This window comes from Phyllobates terribilis, unplaced genomic scaffold (genome assembly GCF_046119375.1).
Source record: "Phyllobates terribilis strain yellow unplaced genomic scaffold, ASM4611937v1 Scaffold_5__5_contigs__length_657084704, whole genome shotgun sequence".
NCBI classification, from domain to species: Eukaryota; Metazoa; Chordata; class Amphibia; order Anura; family Dendrobatidae; genus Phyllobates; species Phyllobates terribilis.
In genome coordinates, this window is record NW_027362765.1 from 315,112,258 (window position 1) to 315,136,370 (window position 24,113).

General features: G+C 46.9%; 1 protein-coding gene across 1 annotated transcript in view; it reads left to right on the plus strand.

Moving 5' to 3' along the window:
• Positions 1 to 23,896, plus strand: part of LOC141271555 (uncharacterized) — a 55,387-nt gene extending 31,491 nt beyond the window's left edge. The window contains exons 2-6 of the mRNA XM_073681606.1: positions 1,700 to 1,882; positions 1,974 to 2,097; positions 8,990 to 9,181; positions 10,599 to 10,886; positions 22,413 to 23,896. Of these exons, the coding sequence (XP_073537707.1) occupies positions 1,700 to 1,882; positions 1,974 to 2,097; positions 8,990 to 9,181; positions 10,599 to 10,886; positions 22,413 to 23,896 (2,271 nt within the window). The remainder of the gene's footprint in view (positions 1 to 1,699; positions 1,883 to 1,973; positions 2,098 to 8,989; positions 9,182 to 10,598; positions 10,887 to 22,412) is intronic.
• The last annotated feature ends 217 nt before the right edge of the window (positions 23,897 to 24,113 follow it).

The window sequence follows — 24,113 nt, forward strand, 5'->3', positions numbered from 1 at the left end:
GGTTAATAGTTAGATTTTTCAAAGCAGTCGGTCATTCCGGTATATCTCCTCAGCCTCGAGCCCTTCCTTGAGATGTAAACTTAGTGCTTCAAATGGAGTTCTGGTTAAAGGGTTTAAGGACTATTAGAATGCCCAATTAGAATTTTGACACTGAAAACAGCCCTCCTAGTGGCCCTTACATTGGCCCGGATTGGTGAACTACACGCCTTTTTTGTAATTCAGCCTTTTACACGATTTTTACCAGATGAGGTCATACTCCTGACCCAGCCTTCCTCCCCAAGTTAGTATCAACCTTTTCACAGGTCCCAGGAGATGGTTCTGCCGTCATTTTGTGGTGACCCTAAAATTGAGGGGGAAATATAAATTCACACCCTAGATGTCAGGAGATAACTCCTACAGTATTTAATCAATCAGAAAGTCTAACTCCCTGATTGTTCTCTTTCCCAGAAAAGGCCAGGCAGCATGTCTGGCCTACATGTTGGGAGGCTCCCCCCCCCTTTCCCCTGATAATTTAAAAGCACACTACACATGGGCTGTTTCCACATCCTGGGCAGAGAGGGCTAACACCTCTCTAGAACAAATGTGTAGGGCAGTCTTTACCTTACACTTTTTTTCAAACACTATAGGTTGAACTTGGATGCTGGGGATCTTACTTTCGGGAGGAAAGTTTTACAAGTGGTGGTCCTTTCCTAGGGAATTCCTCTTTAACCTCTTTATGGTGCTGTCATGGGGAATGGGGAAAAATGATTACTTACCAGTAATTGGATTTTTCCGAACCCACGACAGCAAAAAAAAAAAACCCACAGATGTATTTGCGTACGGGGTATGGTAGGGTATCATAGGTGTGCCATGTATTGCCAAACTTGTATATATTTGTGTCTACTACACTGACCAAACAGAGTTCCTCTCGTGCTCTGTAAACCACTGAAGTGAACTGGAGGGCTCCGCCTTTTAAAGCTGTAGGGTTTCCTGCCCTTGGGGGCGGATTGTCTCTCTCCATGGTGACGTCGTGGGTTCTGGAAAATTTGATTACCAGCAAGTAATCATAATTTTCTTGCACTTACATCCTCACTCGGTGATAATATATCAATGTATCTTACATTTTAAAGTTTGTAGCAATAAACCCTTTTGGGGATAAGTGAAACATGTTTGTATATTTAGTGCTTCATCCATAAACCCCAAATTTACTCTATTGGGACCAAAAGGTAATGGTGCCATCTTTTTATACAGTTTGTACTGTAATAGGCTGGAAGATCATATAGTCTACCTATCGTCAAACCATCAATCACACTGCAGCAAGCGCAGGCACAATTTTAGTTTTCATTTGTTTCGGTAATTACGAGCCGAGGCAAATGGCAGATACATATAGTCTTGTGCTTTTTTGTTTTTGGTTGGAGGGGCAGTGTACCGTGTGTGTGTGTGTGTGTGTGTGTGTGTGTGTGTGTGTGTGTGTGTGTTTGTTGTTTTTTTTTATATATAGAGACACTTAAGTTCGATACAAAAATATGTATTCTGTTTCTGATATTCTATTGTGAGACAAACTTATAAACTCTTATGCAACAAAAAATGGGAGAAACCTCTGCAGAAGCATCCACATTTAACCACCTTGTTTCCAGCTACCTGTGCAGTTGTAGGGCACGCATGTTGCAACTAATTGAGAGCAAAAAGTTTGCACTACTGATATCTCTTAATCTTGAAGGATTACAAGATGGTAAAGAAGTCAAGAGACCATGTCACAGCCATTCGTAACACTCCACTATCGGAAGGGTGCAGGTCCTCGATCCCAATCCTGAAGCTGCAGTCTCCATCACTAGGACAGAAGAAGAGGAATGAGAAGATCCTAGACCTCACCAAAAAGATCATTCATTTGCTTACTGGAGAGGTGAGCGCTGCTGCTGTGAATGCTGGAATGGTATTAGACACCTCCCTTGGTGATATCCTATAAATTCTGACTGCATTATCGTATATGTCAGGTTCCTGTAAGATATGAGGACATCGTGGTCTGTTTCACCATGGAAGAGTGGGATTATATAGAAAGACACAAGGATCCCTACAAAGACATTGTAACGGAGGATCAACAGTCTTCTTCTTTAAAAGGTAAAGCTATAAAGGGCCAAAATCATTATTGTATTTGTGCCTGTGTTTTGTTTTTTTTACTACTTAGTGTTGCACGTTTTTATGTTTGCACTATATTCATCCTTCCATTTGCGTCTCTTTTGAAGAATATTTTATATCTTCGTCAGTTTTCTGTTTTTTTTTTCTCCACTGTTGGCAGAGTTTACGGTTTTCATATGTTTCATCATTTGCAACTTTTTAAAAAAAGCTGCAAAATTTGGAGTGATTTTATGTACGCCAAATAGTTTGGCTATTTTGTGACCTGTCACTTTTTGCACTAAAAATAGTCAGAAAAAAATGTAAAGGCTGAAATAAAGAACAATTATTTTATTTTTTACTTTGCACAAAATGTATGGACTGCCTGCGCCAATTTTAAGAATTTTGAATGGCAAGAATGCCAAAACACAAAAAAAAAAAAGTGAATTTAAACCCTCTGCAAATGATGCATTGGGGGCAGAGGTGTATCTAGGCGGGATGGGGGGGGGGGGGGAGGGCAGCCGGGGCAGTGCGCCGGCTCCCAGTGCTGAGTGCTCAATTGTACTTGCGTCCTTCAGACATAAGTACAATTGAAGCTCTGACCGCAGGGCAAACCAGCAGCGTGATCAGGTTGTGCGATCACGCTGCTGACGTCACTCGCCGGCGACAGTATCGGTGGTAAGTGCTCCTGTTGATGTGGAGTTGAAGACACCGAAGATTAAATGTAACGGAGGGAGGGAGATTTACTCTGTGGGGGCACTGTTTAACTCTGTGGGGGGGGGGGGGATTTACTCTGTGGAGGAGCTATTTATTTTGTGGGGGGGATTTATTCTGTGGGGGTAATATTTACTCTGGTATTAAATTTTAAACTGGTAGTTAATTTATAACATTTTATTAGATCATTTAAAATATTGTCAAAAATAGTCAAAAGACGAAAAAAACTGAAAAATCAATTTGACAATGTATCGATACACTACATGCAATTAATGGAGCTAATTACTCCAACGATCTCGAGGTGTGGGGAACAATCTCACCCTGTTAATTCGCTAGGTGATTAACCCTTCCTAGCCGCAGAGGTTGGCACCCCAGCTCAATGACGGCTATCACTGATATGCTCTGGTAGACCCTTTCTGGGACCAATAAACCCACAAGGGATACCAGCTATGGCTACCAGGAATAGGAAACTACTATTGAGCATACATATATTCCAAAAAGGGGGAACCCAAATTCTAACCGGTCAAGGACATGGGGAAATACAAAATTGCAATACCCTAGCCAAATTAGATAAATCAATATTTCCTCCTAACAGGGCAAAATAATTTGTGACTATCTCAATCAAATGCACAAGGTATCATATACAAATTGCCACAACACAAGATATTATTGTTGGCTTTAAGGTGGGGAATTTCCACCTTTTAACAAGTAGAATAAATTGATGGTCTAATTCACCCTACTATATCCCTGGTAGGTATCCCTACCTGATTGTGGAGGCTGGCACCCTAGCTGGAACGCAAATTGGCGCCCCTGCTCCCCAATGGCTCTCCCTCATACTGTCTACTACAGTGGTCCCCAACCTTTTTTGCACCAGGGACCGGCTTGAAGCAAGATCATTTTTCCATGGCCCAGCAAGGAGGGGGTGGGGTGGGCGGGGCTTTGGTCATATGGGGGCGGGGTAATGGAGGGATTTGGAGTTTAGTGCATACTTATCATATAGTGTAGACCAGGTCCCCGCCAGGAGCTATGCCAGGAGCCCCACATAATGTGCTGTGCCAGGAGCCGCATCACTGAGGCCCCATCACGCCCTGCAGCAAGACAGGGCAGCTGTCCTGACAGCTGCTGTTCAGCTGCATTTACTTCATCCCAGGGGCGGACACAGACTGTAGTGGGCCCCTGTGCAAGAAATTTTTGGGGGGCCCCCCCCCCGCCCTTCATAAGGCAACAAAGTTATGTAAACATAATCCCCGCCCATGTGCATCTCTCACCCCCCCCATGTGCAGCTCACCCCCCGTGCATCTCTCATCCCCCTCCGTGCATCTCTCATCCCCCTCCGTGCATCTCTCATTCCCCTCCGTGCATCTCTCATCCCCCTCCGTGCATCTCTCATCCACCCCCCGTGCATCTCTCATCCACCCCCGTGCATCTCTCATCCACCCCCCGTGCATCTCTCATCCACCCCCCGTGCATCTCTCATCCCCCTCCGTGCATCTCTCATCCCCCTCCGTGCATCTCTCATCCCCCTCTGTGCATCTCTCATCCCCCTCTGTGCATCTCTCATCCCCCTCTGTGCATCTCTCATCCCCCTCTGTGCATCTCTCATTCCCCCCCGTGCATCTCTCATTCCCCCCCGTGCATCTTTCATTCCCCCCGTGCATCTCTCACTCCCCCCGTGCATCTCTCACTCCCCCCGTGCATCTCTCACTCCCCCCGTGCATCTCTCACTCCCCCCGTGCATCTCTCACTCCCCCCGTGCATCTCTCACTCCCCCCGTGCATCTCTCACTCCCCCCGTGCATCTCACTCCCCCCGTGCATCTCTCATTCCCCTCCGTGCATCTCTCATTCCCCTCCGTGCATCTCTCATTCCCCTCCGTGCATCTCTCATTCCCCTCCGTGCATCTCTCATTCCCCTCCGTGCATCTCTCATTCCCCCTCCGTGCATCTCTCATTCCCCCTCCGTGCATCTCTCATTCCCCCTCCGTGCATCTCTCATTCCCCCTCCGTGCATCTCTCATTCCCCCTCCGTGCATCTCTCATTCCCCCTCCGTGCATCTCTCATTCCCCCTCCGTGCATCTCTCATTCCCCCTCCGTGCATCTCTCATTCCCCCTCCGTGCATCTCTCATTCCCCCTCCGTGCATCTCTCATCCCCCTCCGTGCATCTCTCATCCCCCTCCGTGCATCTCTCCTCCCCCTCCGTGCATCTCTCCTCCCCCTCCGTGCATCTCTCCTCCCCCTCCGTGCATCTCTCCTCCCCCTCCGTGCATCTCTCCTCCCCCTCCGTGCATCTCTCCTCCCCCTCCGTGCATCTCTCCTCCCCCTCCGTGCATCTCTCCTCCCCCTCCGTGCATCTCTCCTCCCCCTCCGTGCATCTCTCCTCCCCCTCCGTGCATCTCTCCTCCCCCTCCGTGCATCTCTCCTCCCCCTCCGTGCATCTCTCCTCCCCCTCCGTGCATCTCTCCTCCCCCTCCGTGCATCTCTCCTCCCCCTCCGTGCATCTCTCCTCCCCCTCCGTGCATCTCTCCTCCCCCTCCGTGCATCTCTCCTCCCCCCCCGTGCATCTCTCATCCCCCCCCCCCGTGCATCTCTCATCCCCCCCCCCCGTGCATCTCTCATCCCCCCCCCCGTGCATCTCTCATCCCCCCCCCGTGCATCTCTCATCCCCCCCCCCGTGCATCTCTCATCCCCCCCCGTGCATCTCTCATCCCCCTCCGTGCATCTCTCATCCCCCTCCGTGCATCTCTCATCATTAATAGATCATAGACTGAACATGAGTCAACAGTGTGATGCAGCAGCAAAAAAGGCAAATACAATTCTGGGATGTATTAACAGAAGCATACAGTCTAGATCACGTGAAGTCATTATCGGTCTTTACTCCTCTTTGGTCAGACCTCATCTGGAATACTGTGTACAGTTTTGGGCACCACATTTTAAAAAAGACCTAGACAAACTGGAGCAAGTTCAGAGAAGAGCGACCAGAATGGTGACTGGTCTGCAAACCATGTCCTATGAGGAACGGTTGCAGGATTTGGGAATGTTTAGCTTGCAAAAAAGAAGACTGAGAGGAGACTTAATAGCTGTCTACAAATATGTCAAGGGCTGTCACATTGTAGAAGGATCATCTTTATTCTCATTTGCACAAGGAAAGACTAGAAGCAATGGGATGAAACTAAATGGGAGGAGACACAGATTAGATATTAGAAAAAACTTTTTGACAGTTAGGGTGATCAATGAGTGGAACAGGCTGCCACGAGAGGTGGTGAGTTCCCCTTCAATGGACGTCTTCAAACAGAGGCTGGACAGACATCTGTCTGAGATGATCTAGTGAATCCTGCTTTGAGCAGGGGGTTGGACCAGATGACCCAGGAGGTCCCTTCCAACTCTACCATTCTATGATTCTATGATTCATCTCTCCCCTGCCCCCCATGTGCATCTCTCATCTCTCCCCTCCCCCCCCATGTGCATCTCTCATCTCTTCCCCCCCCCCCCCCATGTGCATCTCTCATCTCTCCCCTCCCCCCCATGTGCATCTCTCATCTCTCCCCTCCCCCCCCATGTGCATCTCTCATCTCTCCCCTCCCCCCCATGTGCATCTCTCATCTCTCCCCTCCCCCCCATGTGCATCTCTCATCTCTCCCCTCCCCCCCCATGTGCATCTCTCATCTCTCCCCTCCCCCCCATGTGCATCTCTCATCTCTCCCCTCCCCCCCATGTGCATCTCTCATCTCTCCCCTCCCCCCCATGTGGATCTCTCATCTCTCCCCTCCCCCCCATGTGGATCTCTCATCTCTCCCCTCCCCCCCCATGTGCATCTCTCATCTCTCCCCTCCCCCCCATGTGCATCTCTCATCTCTCCCCTCCCCCCCATGTGCATCTCTCATCTCTCCCCTCCCCCCCCATGTGGATCTCTCATCTCTCCCCTCCCCCCCATGTGGATCTCTCATCTCTCCCCTCCCCCCATGTGGATCTCTCCCCTCCCCCCCATGTGGATCTCTCATCTCTCCCCTCCCCCCATTCCCCCCATGTGCATCTCCCATTCCTCCTCTCCTAGTTAATTGTATTTAAAAAAAAAATAAAACTTGTTATACTTACCCCCATGCGATCCCTGCAGAATCCTGGCGCTCGTCCAAATCGCTGACACCAGGTTCTCCTGCCTTCCGGTCATGTGACGGCGCCGTCACATGACCGGAAGTCAGAGGAATTATGAGATGTCCTGGACCCGGCGCTTTGCTTTGTGATTGTCTGTGGCGGTGCCGCGGACCGGCTGAAAAACCCCAACGGCCCGGTCCTGGTCCGCGGACCGGCGGTTGGGGACCTCTGGTCTACTAGATTCCCTGAACTAACTGATGTTTTAAGGAACGAAATATAACCAACCAAGATAACAGGATGAATCAAACTATTTCTACCAAGTCAAATATCAGTTTACATTATCAGTCTTTTACAAGAGATGCCTCGCTCCAGAGTACATTAAGACCAATGCCCAAGTGGAGGAAATAACCAAGATTGCTCTAATCCTAGATTTATAGGTCTGTTAGTTAATGATACCAACAGTATTCTGTAGAGAAAAAGTTCAAGAGCCATTTCTAGACATGTACACATGTAGAGAGAAATTCTTGAAGGTAGCTTAATCACTGATCCCAGTGAGTAAGAGTCATGCAGTCAGGTATATTTAGTAAAGTACCAGCCCCAAAGCCATATAAACAAGTTGCAATATATCCCTCTGCAACCCCTGCCTGCCACAATTGTCAGTAGCGTAAACCAGAAACACATTGCATCAGAATAAATGGTACTTATCTACTACCTCTGCTATGCTGTGGGGGGGAATATTTATTCTGGGGGAGCAAGGAAGGGTCAGGTGCAGACACCATATGGAGAACGGGAGAGATTTGAATTTATAGTATGAGGAACAAAAGGGGAGATGGGGGGCATGTATGAATATACAGTGTGGGGGGTTGTAAGCCCCCCCCCCCCCATATGCCATAGTAAAAGGGGGTCGCATCCCCTTTTCAGGTTATTTAAGGGTTAACTGTTTTGAATTTGTCAGCTGTGGGAGCCACGAGCAGGTTATTCTGGCTTGATTTGGTTTTTTTGGCGGTCATTTTTCCTCTATTCTGATTGGATATCGGAAAAAGTGCGGGAAAGATGTTGGATATAAAAGACAGCTGTTCGCCAGCTGTGCGGCATTCCAGCTGTCAGAAGATAAGAAGATTGAAGATGGAATCCCTGCTTCAGCAGCTGATCAGCGGAGCGGGAGAGTGGCGTGGACTGGCTGAGGAGTTGCCTGGCTATGAAACCTGCTATAGAACCTGCCCCAGTTTCTGGGGAGCTGGCAGCTCCGATGCCAGGATCGTCATCCTCTCTCCATGTCGTCCCTGAATCACTGCCGCAGCCCAGGAGAAGCCTGAGTACCAAGAGGAGCCACAGAGCCAGAGTGATCTACTCACCGCCGTCGTCGCCCCGGAACAGCCGCCGCGCACCTGAAGTGAGCGGTGTGAAGAAACCGCGGGAGTCCAGGAAGTCTCGCAGCCCGGCGCAAGACTAGAATCAGCTGAGAGGAGGGGAGACGCCGGCATCATCCGGACTGCAGCAGCTGAGGGGTCCTGAGGTGCTGGCGTCGTGTGGACCTGCTGGGGACACATCTAGCCGCCACAATCAGAAAAGCATTGCGGCAGCCAAGGGATACTCAACGCCGGAGATTCCCCCTCTGGCAGCATCACCGAGGCTGCGGGTTGACAGAGCTGCAGCTATGTCCTGGAGGTCCCAAGCAGCTGACTCCGAGGACGAGGAGGAAGATGATGACAGCGCAGCTCCCCACATGCCGCACTTGCCCCAGTCACAGGGCTTGAGTGCTGGCAAGTTGGCAACCATCAGGACATCGTCCAGGATCCAGCCGATAAAGGAAGGGGTGAGAACTTCCATGTCCCCCTGTCTGTTCCCCACACTGACGTTAGGAACATTTTAATTGAGGTATTAGGCAGGTCAGTTAGTACCGTTCCCCCTAATACTTCACAGAACATTTCTAACACTGGTGTAAACTTTAATATAAGGCCAGGTTTACCTGAGATACATCTAAAAGAAGCACTTACATGTGAGCTCTCCCCATTAGACTTTCATTTAAGTGCTTCTCTAAAAGAAATTATTTGGAATAGGGATTACATTTATATTTTTTCCTTGCTGCCCTCAGCAAAAGAACGGCTGATCAAATATGGGAAAAAAGATGAGAAGCCCAAGTCCAATGAAAAAAAGAGTAATACGCACAGATCTTTTAATAATTGGCTTCAGGCTTTTGCTATTTATTCAGCTATTCTGGGTGAAAGATATCCAAAACTTTGTTCAGGTTTATTTCCACATATTGATATTATCCTGGAAGCATATCGTAATTTTGGCGGCATGGCCTGGCTATCTTACGATGAAGCTTTTAGGCAAAAGCTGGCAGTTTATCCAAATTTGTGCTGGGGGAGCAAAGATATTGGCCTATGGCTCAATCTCATGCTCCCTCAGAGGACTTCATCCGTTAGGACAGGTTTGAGCAACACCAATAAAAAAGTTGCTTGTTTCGCCTTTAATGAGGCATCTTGTAAATGGCTCAATAACTGCCGCTTTCGCCACGAATGCTCATTTTGTGGAGGCTCTCATCCAATGTCAAAGTGTTTTAGGAAGCAGAATCAGGGCCAACAAAATAATTTCAGCGACAGTAATGCAAAAAGCAGCGACTCCAGTGATGTTGCAAAAAATACTACCGTGGTTAGACATTTACCCAGATCGGTTGAGCAGTAACTTAGTTTTTTGCGTTTTTTTGTTCCACCACTTCAAGGTTCTGGTTGTAATGTAGTTAATAATTTGCCTTCTAAAATAAAATTGTATGATGTAGCTAAAGAAAAAGTATATAAAGAGATTGAATCTGGTAGAGTAGCTGGTCCTTTTGATTCTCCTCCGTTTGCTAATTTAAGGATTGCCCCACTTGGTGTAATTCCAAAAAAAGATCCGGGAGCTTATAGGTTAATCCAACATCTTTCTTATCCTCAAGGCTTATCTTTAAATGATTCTGTGGATAAGAAATTATGCTCAGTAAAGTATGCTTCTTTTGATGAGGCTATTGACATGCTCAGGTCATTTGGAAAAGGTGCCCTTATGGCTAAGTCAGATATTAAATCTGCATTTAGGTTACTACCGGTAGATCCTAACGGTTTTAATTCTCTCGTTTTTGTTTTGTTTATCAATATTTTTTTGATAAGTGCCTGCCCATGGGTTTTTCTCTCTTGTTTTTATTTTGATAATTTTTCATCATTTTTACATTGGGTCGTTCAATACGGTATATTTGGGGGTGGGATTGTTAGAACTCTCCTGTTAGGTTTTTTCTATTTTTCCAGTCACATGACCTTTTTTTGCCTATTTAATCCTGCTCCGCCCTTCTGGCCTTGCTGGACTTCATTGTAATTTCTACTCTTAAGCTAGCCAGGTGCTTTGTTACCTTACTCAGTCAGTTTAGCTAGGTCTTTTGACCTCTATGTTCTATGTTGTTTGTTTGTCTTTTTACTGCTACAATTTCTGCTAGGAGGTGTCCATCTTTCTCCCAGTCCCTAGTTCTTGTAGGGATCCCTCCCTCACATCTATAGGTCTTCGTTCAGACTAGCTGAGGACTTTAGCGGGTCTGATCGCAGGATCAGGTTCCCCGTTACATCGTAGGGATCTAGCTTAGTTCTATTGTAGGGACAGATCTCCTGTCTTTCCTTAGTGCTTGTAGCAGATCATAACAGGGATTTTACACTACTTACACGACTTTTTGTTTTTAGGCCCACATAATACAAATGGTTGTATCAAGTTACTGGAGAGGTTTTTTGCTATCTGCAATGATTTTAGTATCCCATTAGCTAATGAGAAGACTGTATATCCTTGTACGTCTCTGGAGTTTTGGGGTATTTTAATAGACTCGGATAACATGCAATGCTGCTTACCCTTGGATAAAATCTCTAAACTCTGCAGCGCTTTACTAACCTGCATTGATAAAGAAAAAGTTACTTTAAAGGAATTGCAGTCCCTATTGGAAATGCTGAACTTTGCTCTGAGAATTATTACAATGGGTAGGGTTTTTTCCAGACGCTTAGCGTCCTATTCTCTTAGCAAGGAACCAATAATCTCCCAATTTATTTGTCATCGCCAGTGGTCGGCATTTATCCAAAGGATCCCGGAAGCAGACGTGACAGGAACTTATTGCCCAACTCAGCTATGGGATTTGATTTGGGATTGATACCGTATTTCATCGAAAAGTCCTTAGCCAACAGAACATGGACCGATTATTCGGTAGCATGGCATAAATGGATAATTTTTTGCACTAGAAATAATTTTAATTACGGTGAATCTCATCCTGATTCAGCCTTAAAATTTGCTGAGCATTTGATTGAAAAGGGTCTATCCTATTCAGCGCTTTCAAAAACAATGGCAGGGGAGACCTTTTTTCTTAAATTAGCTGGAAAGACTCCTTTGTCGGGCTTATTTCCAGTTAAACAATTTCTGAAGGGCTTTAAGAAGAAGAATTTAACTCCGGACAATAGGCGTCCGATTTCCTTTTCCTTGCTTAAAGAGTTGTGCATAGCTCTTTACTCGGTATGTTCGGATGTAATTGAAGCGTGGTTATTTAATACCGCATTTTCTTTAGCATTTTTGCTGCATTACGGGTAGAATAAATAGTTTCTTACAAAAAAACTGTACCTTCAGGTCTGTTTATTGAAGATGTCGAGGTAGTTTGTAATGGCATTAACTTGTTTATTAGACATTTAAAAACTTACCAACTAGGCAGAGGTTCGTCAATTAGACTGAACGCTATAACAGATTCTTCCATTTGTCCCGTAAACAACATTAAAAAATGGCTGACACTAAGGATTCAAGGCCCTGGCTCTTTGTTCACCCATGCTAATGGCTTCCCTGCCACGGTTTTTCAGTTTAATGGGGTACTTAAAAGATGTTTGAATAAGATTGGGAAATCTAGTTTGAGGATTTCTTCCCACTCCTTTCGCATAGGAGGTGAAACTGAGGCTTCCCGATTGGGATTATGCGACGAGCGGATTATGAAACTGGGTAGATGGGAATCAAACAGATTTAGATTGTATGTTCGTCCAAACCTATACAGTCATTAATGTTTGAATTCATCTTTTAGGTCCTATCGTTATATGGATTGTGGGACATTCATTCGTTTTTTGGGCTGAAAAAAGAGCAGCACTCAAGTCTTATACAAAGAACTTGTCATTTCACCCTTCTTCAACCGAAGTCTGGTGGCATAGCGTCAGAGGGATGAAGTGGAAAAACTTGCTAGATGAAAAGAGGATTTTAGCTTTAAAGTGGCCATACCCTGACTTAATTGTTTTTCACCTTGGGGGGAATTTTCTCGGAAAGATCAACACATTGGATCTTTTATCATTTATGCGTAGGGATCTTTCATTATTAAAGACCGAATTTTACCATTCATGCTTTTGTTTTTTCCGAGATTATTCCCAGATTAATTTGGTCATCTAACAACCTTCGTTTTATGGAAAGAATCAGGAAGAGGGTTAACAGGAGCATGGAGAAATTTATGCTTTTGTTAAAGGGTTTTTCATTCAGACATAGAGACCTGGAAGGCTTTACCCCAGGTTTATATGTGGCGCCCTGCTACTACAGGTACCACAGGACCCAAAAGGGTGCATGGACGACTTCTCCACAAGAGGCCCTCATTACAGACACCTCCAAGCTTCCACCTCATACCACCAGAGGGAGCCCTGTTAGGGATATATATATGGAGGGTGGAGTCAGGCAGGAGTTCAGTTAGTGAGTAGTGAGTTGTTCAGTCAGAGCAGTGAAGACGCAGCACGTCTGCTGCTGTATTGAGGGCCCCGAGTGTGGCCGAGGCATGGAGAGAGGAGTTAAGGGGGCAGAGGAGCATCACAGGCTCACCCCAAGACACAATCCGGACACCGGGTCCGCGCCTACAGGGTTCTCTATACCCAGTAGGGACTACTGGCATACCAGGAGGCTTCCAGACCCCCTGGTCATCCTGAAGCTACCATCAAATACAGGACTAGGAACCACGAAGGCCCCGGCGTCCAGGGATAGTGGTTGCCAAAGAAAAGTCCTACTACCAAGCGGTCAGGTGAGGGAGCAACACAACATAGAAGCTAGGCCAAGTTCCAGGCTGGCCAGAAGCTTAGAGAGCGGAAGACACGGATCAGGAGGCCTTATACCCGCTCACTGGGGAGAGACCTGAAGTGCACCCTTCCTATCAAGTACCCTGGACCCTACCTGCCGTTACACCAGTAAAGGTACTGAAGCGAATCCCCTGTGTGCATGTCCGTCAGTCCCCCTGACCTGACCGGGCCATCTCTCACCTGCATCCCATCCCATCATCCCCGGAGGTCTGCAGCAGCGCTGGTAACTATTACCAGAAACCACAGGTGGCGTCACGAGACAAACTGTTAACAAAAAGAACAAAAGCCCTTTTAAAGAGTGACCCAGAGGACAGGCCCGGGAGCCGACTGCCGTGATATCCTGCAAAGAAGCAAAACCTACAAAAGACAAAAATATATCTCATACCCTACCATCATTATATATAAATGTAAAGCAAAGTTGCATAATAAATATAGGGTACTTAGTGAACTATTTTTGATCAAATATATTTTTAATATAGGCAGTATAGGTACCGTCCCAATTTAGGGTCACCTTGCCGCTGGTGGGACGGCTTGTATACTTTTTTTGATCAAAAATGGTTCACTAAGTACCCTATATTTATTATGCAACTTTGCTTTACATTTATATATAATGATGGTAGGGTATGAGATATATTTTTGTCTTTTGTAGGTTTTGCTTCTTTTTGCTAGTGTGAACATGCTCCTATTTCTTGCATGTCTACCATCTTAGACCTCAGTTCACATTGTCTGGTTTTTTGTCTTGTTTGCATTCTGTGCAATTTAAGGGTGTGGCATCCCCTTTGTTGAGCTGACTGGTATATATGTAGCTTACCACGGGCCTGGGTGGTCTGGAGTTGGGACCCGGTCCTATTTGTCTACCCTTTTATATGCATTACTTCAACTTTGATATACAGGAAGGTTTTTAATATAGGCAGTATAGGTACCGTCCCAATTTAGGGTCACCTTGCCGCTGGTGGGACGGCTTGTATACTTTTTTTGATCAAAAATAGTTCACTAAGTACCCTATATTTATTATGCAACTTTGCTTTACATTTATATATAATTATGGTAGGGTATGAGATATATTTTTGTCTTTTGTAGGTTTTGCTTCTTTTTGCTAGTGTGAACATGCTCCTAATTCTTGCATGTCTACCATCTTAGACCTCAGTTCACATTGCTTGGTTTTTTATCCTGCAAAGAAGGTAAAGGCCCGGGTACCGAGTCTCCCCCATATATCCCCCTGGGGGGTGAGTCATATACCGTAGGGATCTAGTTCATCTGTCAGATATTGGTCTGGACATCTTTAATTTAGACTTGCAGTCTATTATTGAAAAATGGCTGTGTTGTTTTTAGGGGGGCCATTACTCTTTGAGGTCTGGCTAGTGGGAAAATCGCCCAGTGAATGCTGGGTGGAATGGAATTATTTATTGGTAAATTAATTATTTATTTGTTGGTTATTAATATTATATTTATTAATAAAGTTACCCAAAATAAACTTCACGGCCATTTTTATCCACACCTGTGTTATTGTGATTTTATTATAAGAAATGGGTTTTGTATAATAATGTAAGCCCCCACCCACCCACCATATGCCATAGTAAAAGGGGGGTCTCATGATAATACGGACCCTTCTATTTATTGCAGTACTCAGCCCTCACAACCCCTTTTTCTTCAGGTTATTTAAGGGTTAACTGTTTTGAATTTGTCAGTTGTGGGAGCCACGAGCAAGTTATTCTGGTTTGATCTTTTTTTTGGCGGTCATTTTTCCTCTATTCTGATTGGATATCAGAGAGTGCTGGAAAGATGTTGGATATAAAAGACAGCTGTTTGCCAGCTGTGCGGCATTCCAGCTGTCAGAACATCCCTCCCTCCCTCTTTTTATGATATATTTTTGTCGTGATTGTTGATTTGTGGGAAAATCACGCAGTGAATGCTGGGTGGATTGGAATTATTTATTGGTAAATTAATTATTTATTTGTTGGTTATTAATATTATATTTATTAACAAAGTTACCCAAAATAAACGTTACAGCCATTTTTATCCACACCTGTGTTATTGTGATTTTAGTATAAGAAATGAGTTTTATATTATCATGTGTGCATTTACAGTAAGGTGATTGGGAGAGATGGGTGCAGAAAGGCTGGGACTGGCCCATCTGGAAATCGGGGAATCCTCCGGTGGGCCCTGCTGCTGGCCGACACTGACAAGTGATGGAAGGCCCCTCCTATCCTAGCATGCAATGCACTGCTTAGCTAATCTGCATCCACAGTGCAGACTCATTCCTCCCTTTGCAGTGCCAGTGCTATGTATTAGCCAGACTGACACCTTTGCAAGGATGTGTCACTAAGTGCCACCTCTCCTGCACAGATCTCAATAAACTCACCAATTCTATCACCTGTAGAATGAGATTAGCTGGGCAGTGCATAGCTGGGCTAGGGACACTTCCCTCTGCAGCGAGATCAAGCTGACCAGCCCCATCAGGCCCCTGGTCACCATAGCTGCCCTCTGCCTGCTTGGCAGAGCACATGCTGAGGCAGTCTGCACCCTCACTCCTCTCTGGCACCTCAGAGTAGGAGCTTGTGCTGCCACTGTAACCATGCGGCTGCTGGGCCTTCTCCCTCTTCTGCTGCTAGTGGCGGCATCAAGAAGACTTCGGTGAGGTTGAAGACTGGCAGGAAAAACGATCCTGCAACTTCAGCATCATATAGGAAAAGCAGTTTTCATTTTTTTTAGTTTATTTAATGTGAAATTTGTATGTACAATAGAATAGTGGACCTATATACCGTATATCGATTTTGGGGGAGGTTTTTTATATGCTATGTGTAAGAGAGTCATTTGGCTATACTTGCTACATTGTGTGGGGGAGGGGGTGCTTGGCTGTAAAGGTGAATATTTTATATTATCTGCCCTTTTGCTTCCAGTATTTTGTAGGTTTCTGTTCAAATGTAGCAGAATTTCTATGGAGAATTTAAATAGAAAATCAGCAAGAATCTAAAAGAAAATCCACAACAAAAAATCATCTGCATTAAATTGCGAGCTTTTTGGTGCAGATCTTTCTGGTAACTCACTATTAAAAACAGCAGCGTGTAAAATAAAGAATTTGTGTAATCTTCTCCCCTGGCACATTTGTGTCTCTTTGTAGCGTGAAAGTTAAAAAGAATTTATATACTTACAGGACCCCTGTAGTTCCCAGAACCGATACCCATGTGCCCCAGTCGTGTTCTCACTTCCTATTATGGCCTGAAGGTCACGTGACCGCTGCAGTCAGTCAGTAGCCACATATATGATAAAAACGTCACCGCTGAGGCAACGGCACTTCCAGGCCGGGGCGGGGAGTAAGCCGGCGTCCCTGCATGGAGGGAGAAGGGGACACCATGCAGGGGCGCCGGGCATAACGCTGCACTTGTAGTGGTGGATGTAAGGTGAAAAATGCGCCAAGTTCATTAAGAGGCACACTGTTTTAAACACTGTATGGTGCCTCAATGTGCATGACTTTTGAGTGTAAACAGGTACAATTGATATGTAAATAAACAGTCAGGTGGGCCCTGTGGACTCAAAACCTCCTGTGGGCCCTAGGCACCCTAATCCGACACTGGGTGCAGACACAGTATGGTGAGTGAGGGGACTGGTGCAGGCACAGAATGGGGAGTATGGGTGCGAACGCAGTGTGGGGGGGGTGGGTGCAGACACAATATGGGGAGTCGGGAGGGGGGGATTGTGAGGAGGCATTATGGTTAGCAGGGGGGGATGTGTGGGAAGACTGTATTAGGAAGGAGAGGGAAATGTGTTAGACCAGGGGTCCTCAAACTTTTTCAACAGGTGGCCAGTTCACTGCCCCTCAGACCATTGGAGGGCCGGAATATATATTTTTTTTTAAAAACTATGAACAAATTCCTATGCACACTGCACATATCTTATTTTGAAGTAAAAAAACAATACAGGAACAAATACAATATTTAAAATGAACAAGTAAAGTTAAATCAACCAGTATTTCAATAGGCAGGTAAATGTCCCCAATAGGCAGCATAGGTCCCCAATAGGCAGGCAAATGTCCCCAATAGGCATCATAGGTCCTCAATGGGCAGGTAAATGTCCCCAATAGGCAGCATAAGTCCTCAATAGGCGGGCTGTTTCCCCCTTATAATGCCCCATGCAGGCTGTCCCGTCCCCCCCCCCCTTATAATGCCCCATGCAAGAGATCACTCCCCTGTCTTTATAATGCCCCATTCAGGATGTCACTCCCCTGTCTTTATAATGCCCCCCCCCATATAATGCCCAATGCTGGATGTCACCCCCCTATATAATGCCCCATGCTGGATGTCACCCCCCTATATAATGCCCCATTCAGGATATCACCCCCCCATATAATGCCCCATTCAGGATGTCACCCCCCCATATAATGCCCCATGCAGGATGTCACCCCCCCCATATAATGCCCCATGCAGGATGTCACCCCCCCCATATAATGCCCCATGCAGGATGTCACCCCCCCCATATAATGCCCCATGCAGGATGTCACCCCCCCTCATATAATGCCTCATGCAGGATGTCACCCCCCTCATATAATGCCTCATGCAGGATGTCACCCCCCTCATATAATGCCTCATGCAGGATGTCACCCCCCTCATATAATGCCCCATGCAGGATGTCACCCCCCCATATAATGCCCCATGCAGGATGTCACCCCCCCCCCGTATAATACCCCATGTAGGATATCCCTCTCCAGTCTTTATAATGCCCCATTCAGGATGTCACCCCCCCCATATAATGCCCCATGCAGGATATCACTCCCCTGTCTTTATAATGTGTGGCGCCCCTGAGGGTTCAGTCGCCACAGGGGTACTGCACCTTGGAACGAGATGTGGTATCTCCTCTCCCAGGTAAGGATGGAGTACCACACAGGACCCCAACCACACACTCAACACTACACCACTCCAGTTCTGAAGGGGGCCTAAAGCATCATAGTGCTGCCACGGGCCTGAATGGAGGAGTTGGGGGGAACCAAAGTAAGGGGGAACCACGTAACCCTAACCCTAACCCTAAGCACTTTATTAGAATTCTATATAACTGGAGGCCATTTTAATAACCAGGTCTTTGGTCGTGGGTCTTTGGGACAGCAAGTCGGCACAAGGCTGCAGCCGGCTGAGGGTCCACGGTCCCTGGTCTCGGGCCTCGAGACGGGGGGTCGGGGCAGAGTTACAACCGGCTCTGTCCCCGGTCAGGGTCCAAGCAAGAAGGCCCAGGAGGGGAGCAGAGGAGATAGGCTCCACAGGCGAAAGGATCTCAGGGGGTGCGGACGGAGCGGAGTCGCCACCTGTATGCCCTAATCTGAGTTTATCCAGAGGGACCCAGCCTTACGCCACGTTCTCACCACAAGTCACCAAAAAGGGCACCCAGTCAGTCCGGGAACAACACGTTGCCCACAAGGGACATTGTAGTACCCGTACGGGACTAAGTGGGGGACACAAGGCAGGAGAAGTTCAAAAGGAGAGGAACACACTAGAGCGGGGCGCGGACACCGCTCTCCTCTGCCCACAGCCCAGCGGGCCGGATAAAAATACTCCGCAGGCCGCATGTGGCCCGCGGGCCGTAGTTTGAGGACCCCTGTGTTAGACAGTATGGGGGGAGAAAACTGAGTGGGCACAGGATAGAGACTGAGCAGTGTGTGTGTGTGATGGGGAGAGTGGGGGTCATTGTAATGGCACAGCTAGGAGGGGATAATAAGCTAAGGATGGGGAGTGTGATGAGAAGGCACAGTGTAGAGATTGGGCCCTATAGATGGGACACAGTGTGGGAGAGGATGAACAGGGGGGGGGACCAGTATGGAAAGGAGGGGCAGTGTGGAGGGCATGTCCCTTAAGAGGGATAGTGTCTGGGTCATATTTTGTTCAGGGAATATAGTGAGGGGCAATTATTTATTCAGGGTCTCAGTGTAAGGCAGATATTACAAAGCTCCTGAATAAAAATGACACTTATCTTTAAGGGCATCGTGTGGGGATGTGACGCGCCGAGGGGATGGGGCGACTCGGCGCCCGGGCCTTGTTGTTGCCTGACCTTCCGAGGGGGGGGGGGATGTCACGGTGGTCTGCTCCCAGGCCCGTACCCTGGGGTCACTCTTAAAAGAAGGGGGAAAGTTATATGGTAAAGGGGAATGTTCGTGACGCCACCTGTGGTGTCTGGTGAGGACCACCAGCGCTGCGACAGTCCTCTGAGGCCGGTGTTCAGGCAGCTTAGTTGGTGCAGCTCCCCACAGGTGGAGTGGGGCCTCAGGGCAGCGTAGGCGAAGGGATGCAGGACAGAGGGGACCCAGCCGGGTCAGAGGAAGGATAGAAGAATAGGCACGCACACCGGAGTTCACTTCAGTACCTTTACTGGTGGTGTTTCAGGCACGATCCAGGGCACTTTAGGGTGAAGGGTGCATATCAGGACTCTCCCCAGTGAGCGGGTGTGGGCCCTTCTGTTTCTTGCCTTTTCCTGATAAGTTTCTGACCTGCCTGGAGCTAGGCCTAACTTGGTCTCTGTCTTGCACCTGCTGACCTGGTGGTAGGGCCTTCTGTTGGAGATCACACTCCCTGGTCTCTTGGGCCTCCGTGACTCCTGACCCTGGTATAACAGTCAGCTTTGGGTGTTCCTGGGACATATAGTTCACCAGGGGTTCCGGTTGTTTCTGCTGGGCATAAGGGATCCCTGCAGACGCGGACCCGGTGTCCGGTAAATGGTTTTTGGGTGAGCGGGTAAAGCTCCTCTGCCGCCTATGTTACACTCTTTCCACTTGCCTTCGGCCACGCTAGGGGCCCTCGCTAGGCTTCACACGGGCAGTAGGCCTCGCTACTCTTCACCGCTCTTTCGGCGTCGGCACGCCTTAGGCTCACTAATCTGAGCTCACTGAGTTTGGGCTGGACTGACTGAGCTCCACTGCAGGCTAGCTTCTGCAGGATCTCCTCTCAACAGACTAAACTTCTGACAGACTGACCTTCTCACAGACTGTAGACTCTAGACTGCGACTCCAGACTTCAGACTGAACTGCCTAGCTCCACCTTCCCTTTTTATATCCCTAACAGCCTCCCTCTGCTGGTCTGAGGTGGAAGGTGGAGGTGTGTGAATGCTATGAGGGCCTCTTGTGGAGGAATCCGTCCATGCACCCCTCTGGGATCTGTGGCACCAATGCACAGCAGGGCGCCACAGATGTGCTGCAAAAGCCCGGAGAAGATAGAATTCTGCAGAGACGAGCTATGGATGAGAAAAGTCATCATGGAGTCTGAACAAGATGAAGATTAAAAGAAAGACGTTGTCTCTGGAGTCGTTCATCTAAAAAGGTAGCAGGATGTAAATGTTTTTTTGTGATACTAATTCTCATTTTTTTATTTGTTAGGAGCATTAAAGGGGTTCTCCAAGTTTGTGATGGGTCAGCAGTCATTCTATGTGACTGCAGACTTCTGAATTCTCACCGCACTGCACTCAGAATTCTCTCGTGCTGGCAATTTAAACATTTGCGGTCACGTGCCGACTAGACATACTTGGCCTCACTCAATGAAAATGAATTGAGCGGGGCTGGACACATCTAGTCGGAATGTGGCCAGAGGTATACAAATTGCATACTTGTACCGACATGACTGTCCACTCTTGCCGCAGTCATGGGAGAATCCTAAGGGCTCTTTCACACATCAGTATTTCCAGTACATGTGGTGACCCTTTCATTACGTTCCCGAGATACTGACACACGTAGACCCATTCAAATTAATGGGTCTCCACACATGTCAGTGTGTTTCCACGGACCATGTGACCCACACATAGACACGTCCATTCTTGGCCGGCAACACGGATCACATAGACCCATTAAAAGTGAATGGGTCCATGTAAACAAGTACCGCACACAGATGCCATCCATGTGACACGTAACGGCGCTTGGAAATCAGTGGTACAGTTAGCACTGTTCCCAAGCGCTGGGTGCTGAATGCTGCCCTCATCATGGTTCCCTGCCGGCGCTGTGATCAGCACCAGCAGGGGTTAATTTAGTTGTAGTTTGTTCTTGGTGTCTCCACCTGTAAAAATAAGAATACAATAAAAAAAATCCTTATACTCACCTATCCTAAGTGTCCCCTGCTGTAATCCATGTGACTGCTCAGCAGAGGAGCCGGGGAGAATGACTCCTGCATTAAGTGGGCCCCAGAGCTGCGCTCAGTGAGCGGTGTTCTGTCACTCACTAAGCTCAGCAGAGGTCCGGGGACCGCTGATTCCCAAACGCTGGTACATGTGATCCTGATGCAGCACAGGTATGCCACACAGATGCACACGGACACTGATATCTTCGGTATGGGTTTTTCCGGTACCGGAAATATCCGGACGTGTGAAACCAGCCTAAAAGTGTGCTGTGAGAATTCAGAAGCCTGAAGTCACCTAGAATGACTGACTGCAGACTTTCTTCTCAAACCTGGACAAGCCCTTTAATTATAAAATAAAGTCTTGTAGCAAGCCAATCCTAATAGTGTATAATATACTCGCTGTCAGGATTCAGCTCTGCTTGCAGGTTTCAGCAGACATCACATGGCCACTTCACTCATGTGCGATTTTTAAATCTTACGGTCACGTGACAACAAGCTTTTCTCACTTTTTACTGAATATAGAGCAAATTTGGGAAAGCAGCTTGTCGGCATGTGACTAAGGGCTCTCTCTCACTTGTAATCACCCGAGTGCAGTGCGATTCCTGCCGACTCCAGCAACAGAGGAGATGGAGAAATTCATTTCTCCATCTCCTCCGCAGCTGTGTTATGATTCTCTATGTGCGAGAGGATTGGAGCACAGAGCACTGACACTTGGCTCACGCTCGCAGAAGCCGAGTGTCATTAGCATTAGTGGGGCTTCAGCCTAAGTGTGCAAATCGCATATGTGCTTTGTGCGGGTGGGGAGGGGGGGCAAATTGAATTCTAGCCCCGGGTGCCAGAAAACCTAAATACACCTCTGCTTGAGGGTCATAGTGTAAATTTTCTTGCCGACAATAACGCAGAACAATGTTTGTTACTTGGCTATTACTAAAATGTAATTTTAGATACATCCCTGAGTATGGAAGGTCTTTATTTATAAGAAGAATATAGACAGAGGGCCCGATTCATTAAGCAGTTTGCACCAAAAATCTGGCGTAAAACTTTGAAATAAAAATTTTTGTTTTGTGCAGCTCTGACACCATTTTGAAAAGCAGGCCAAGAGGCAATGAGCTTGTCTAACAAATTTATTATAATTTTCACCACTAAAATAAACCACATCAATTATGAAGATGTACACCAGTCCACGACGCAGTAGCTGAGGAGGGGCCAAATTCATTAATAGGCTCTTCTGCTACAAAATGTTTTCTTCTGCAGTGTGAATTTTTGGACCTTTTGAGGTCTGTGTGGAAGATTCTGTATGTCTGCTGCCTAACACACTTTTTTTTTTTTTTCTTCCATTTATTGGCAGAAAAATCTCACGATCATATTCCAAAAACTAAACCTGGAAGTCGTATTCAAAAGTTAGCCAAGAAAGTAAATTCTCAAAAACAAAAGGGCTTTACTGGGAGGAATCATAAACCGGTTAAAAAGCAGAGTCCACATTCAAAATGTTCCACAGCAGACTCCGACATTTCATTTGGTGAGAACGATATACAGGCTGATATCAAAGATATCCCGGATAAGGAAGAATCGAGAACCTTGAGTAAAGGAGAACACAAGGCTGATGCAACAGGACATCCCTCAATGGACCAGACTTCACAAGAAGAAGGGAACCTCACAGATTCTGATGAAGGTTCACAGGGTGCGTCTGAGGAGGGGGTTGAAAAAGACATGGACGCCACAACCCGGAGAGGAAAACAACCCAACATCAGTTGCAACCAATGCAGCAAACAGTTCACATGTAAATCTGCTTTCATAGCCCATTACAAGACTCACTCTGAGCCCGACAGCTACAGCTGCAAAGATTGTGGCAAATGTTTTACAAAGAAATGGCGTTATGTTGTCCATCAAAGAAGCCACACAGGAGAAAAACTATTCTTCTGCTCTGAGTGCGAGAAGTCCTTCACCTGCAAGTCTTATCTGGTCCGGCATCAGAGGGTTCACACAGGAAAGAGACCCCATGTGTGTAAAGAGTGTGGAAGGCGTTTTTTTGGCAGCTCACACTTGGCGCGACATTTAAGACTGCACACTGGGGAGAAGCCATTCTCTTGTATGGAGTGTGGCAAGTGTTTCACTGATAGAGGCAGCTCTCTAAAACATCAGCAGGTGCACACAGGAGAGAAGCCATTTTCTTGTTCAGAATGTGGGAAATGTTTTGCCAGCAAAGGGAGCATTGTCGTGCATCTTCGCACGCACACTGGAGAACGACCATTCGAATGCTTAGAATGTGGACTTTGCTTTTCTGACAAATCACGACTTTGCAAACACCAGAATACCCACGTAGGGGTGAAACCATTCTCCTGCACTGAATGTGGCAGAAGCTTTGCACGGAACGCACACCTCATGAGGCATCAACGGACTCACACAGGGGAGCAGCCATATTCTTGCAGTGAATGTGACAGACGCTTTACAAATAAAGTCAATCTTGTTAGTCACACGAAGACTCACACAGGAGAGAGGCCATTTTCTTGCCCAGAATGCGGCAAGAGTTTTGTGTTTAATGCCCAACTCGTTGTTCACCAAAGGACCCACACTGGTGAAAAGCCTTATACTTGCACACACTGTGAGGCAAAATTTTGTAGTAAACCGAACCTTGTTAAACATATCAGGATTCACACGGGGGAGAAGCCATTCCCATGCACACAATGTGACAAGTGTTTCAGACGGAAGTCGCATCTAGCCGTGCATGTTAAGACTCACAGCAGAGATTCAGGCTTCTCTTGTAAGGAGTGTGGAAAGAGCTTTAGATTTAAGGGGTTTCTGGACAGACATGCCAAAATTCATGAAAAATAGAACATCTCATGTTTGATTGGAGAAACCCAATCAGAGTGTTTTGTTTGAAGAATTTTGTACCGAGACAAACTGACTATTGGGAAATTCTCTAAATACCCAAAATTCAGGTATGACTAGTTTCCCTCATCGCCTAACATATAAAACTTGTTTGGTGGGCATAGTTGACAGTGGCCACAATGTTCCAGAGGCAGTCTCATGGCTAGCTAAAGTATCTGAG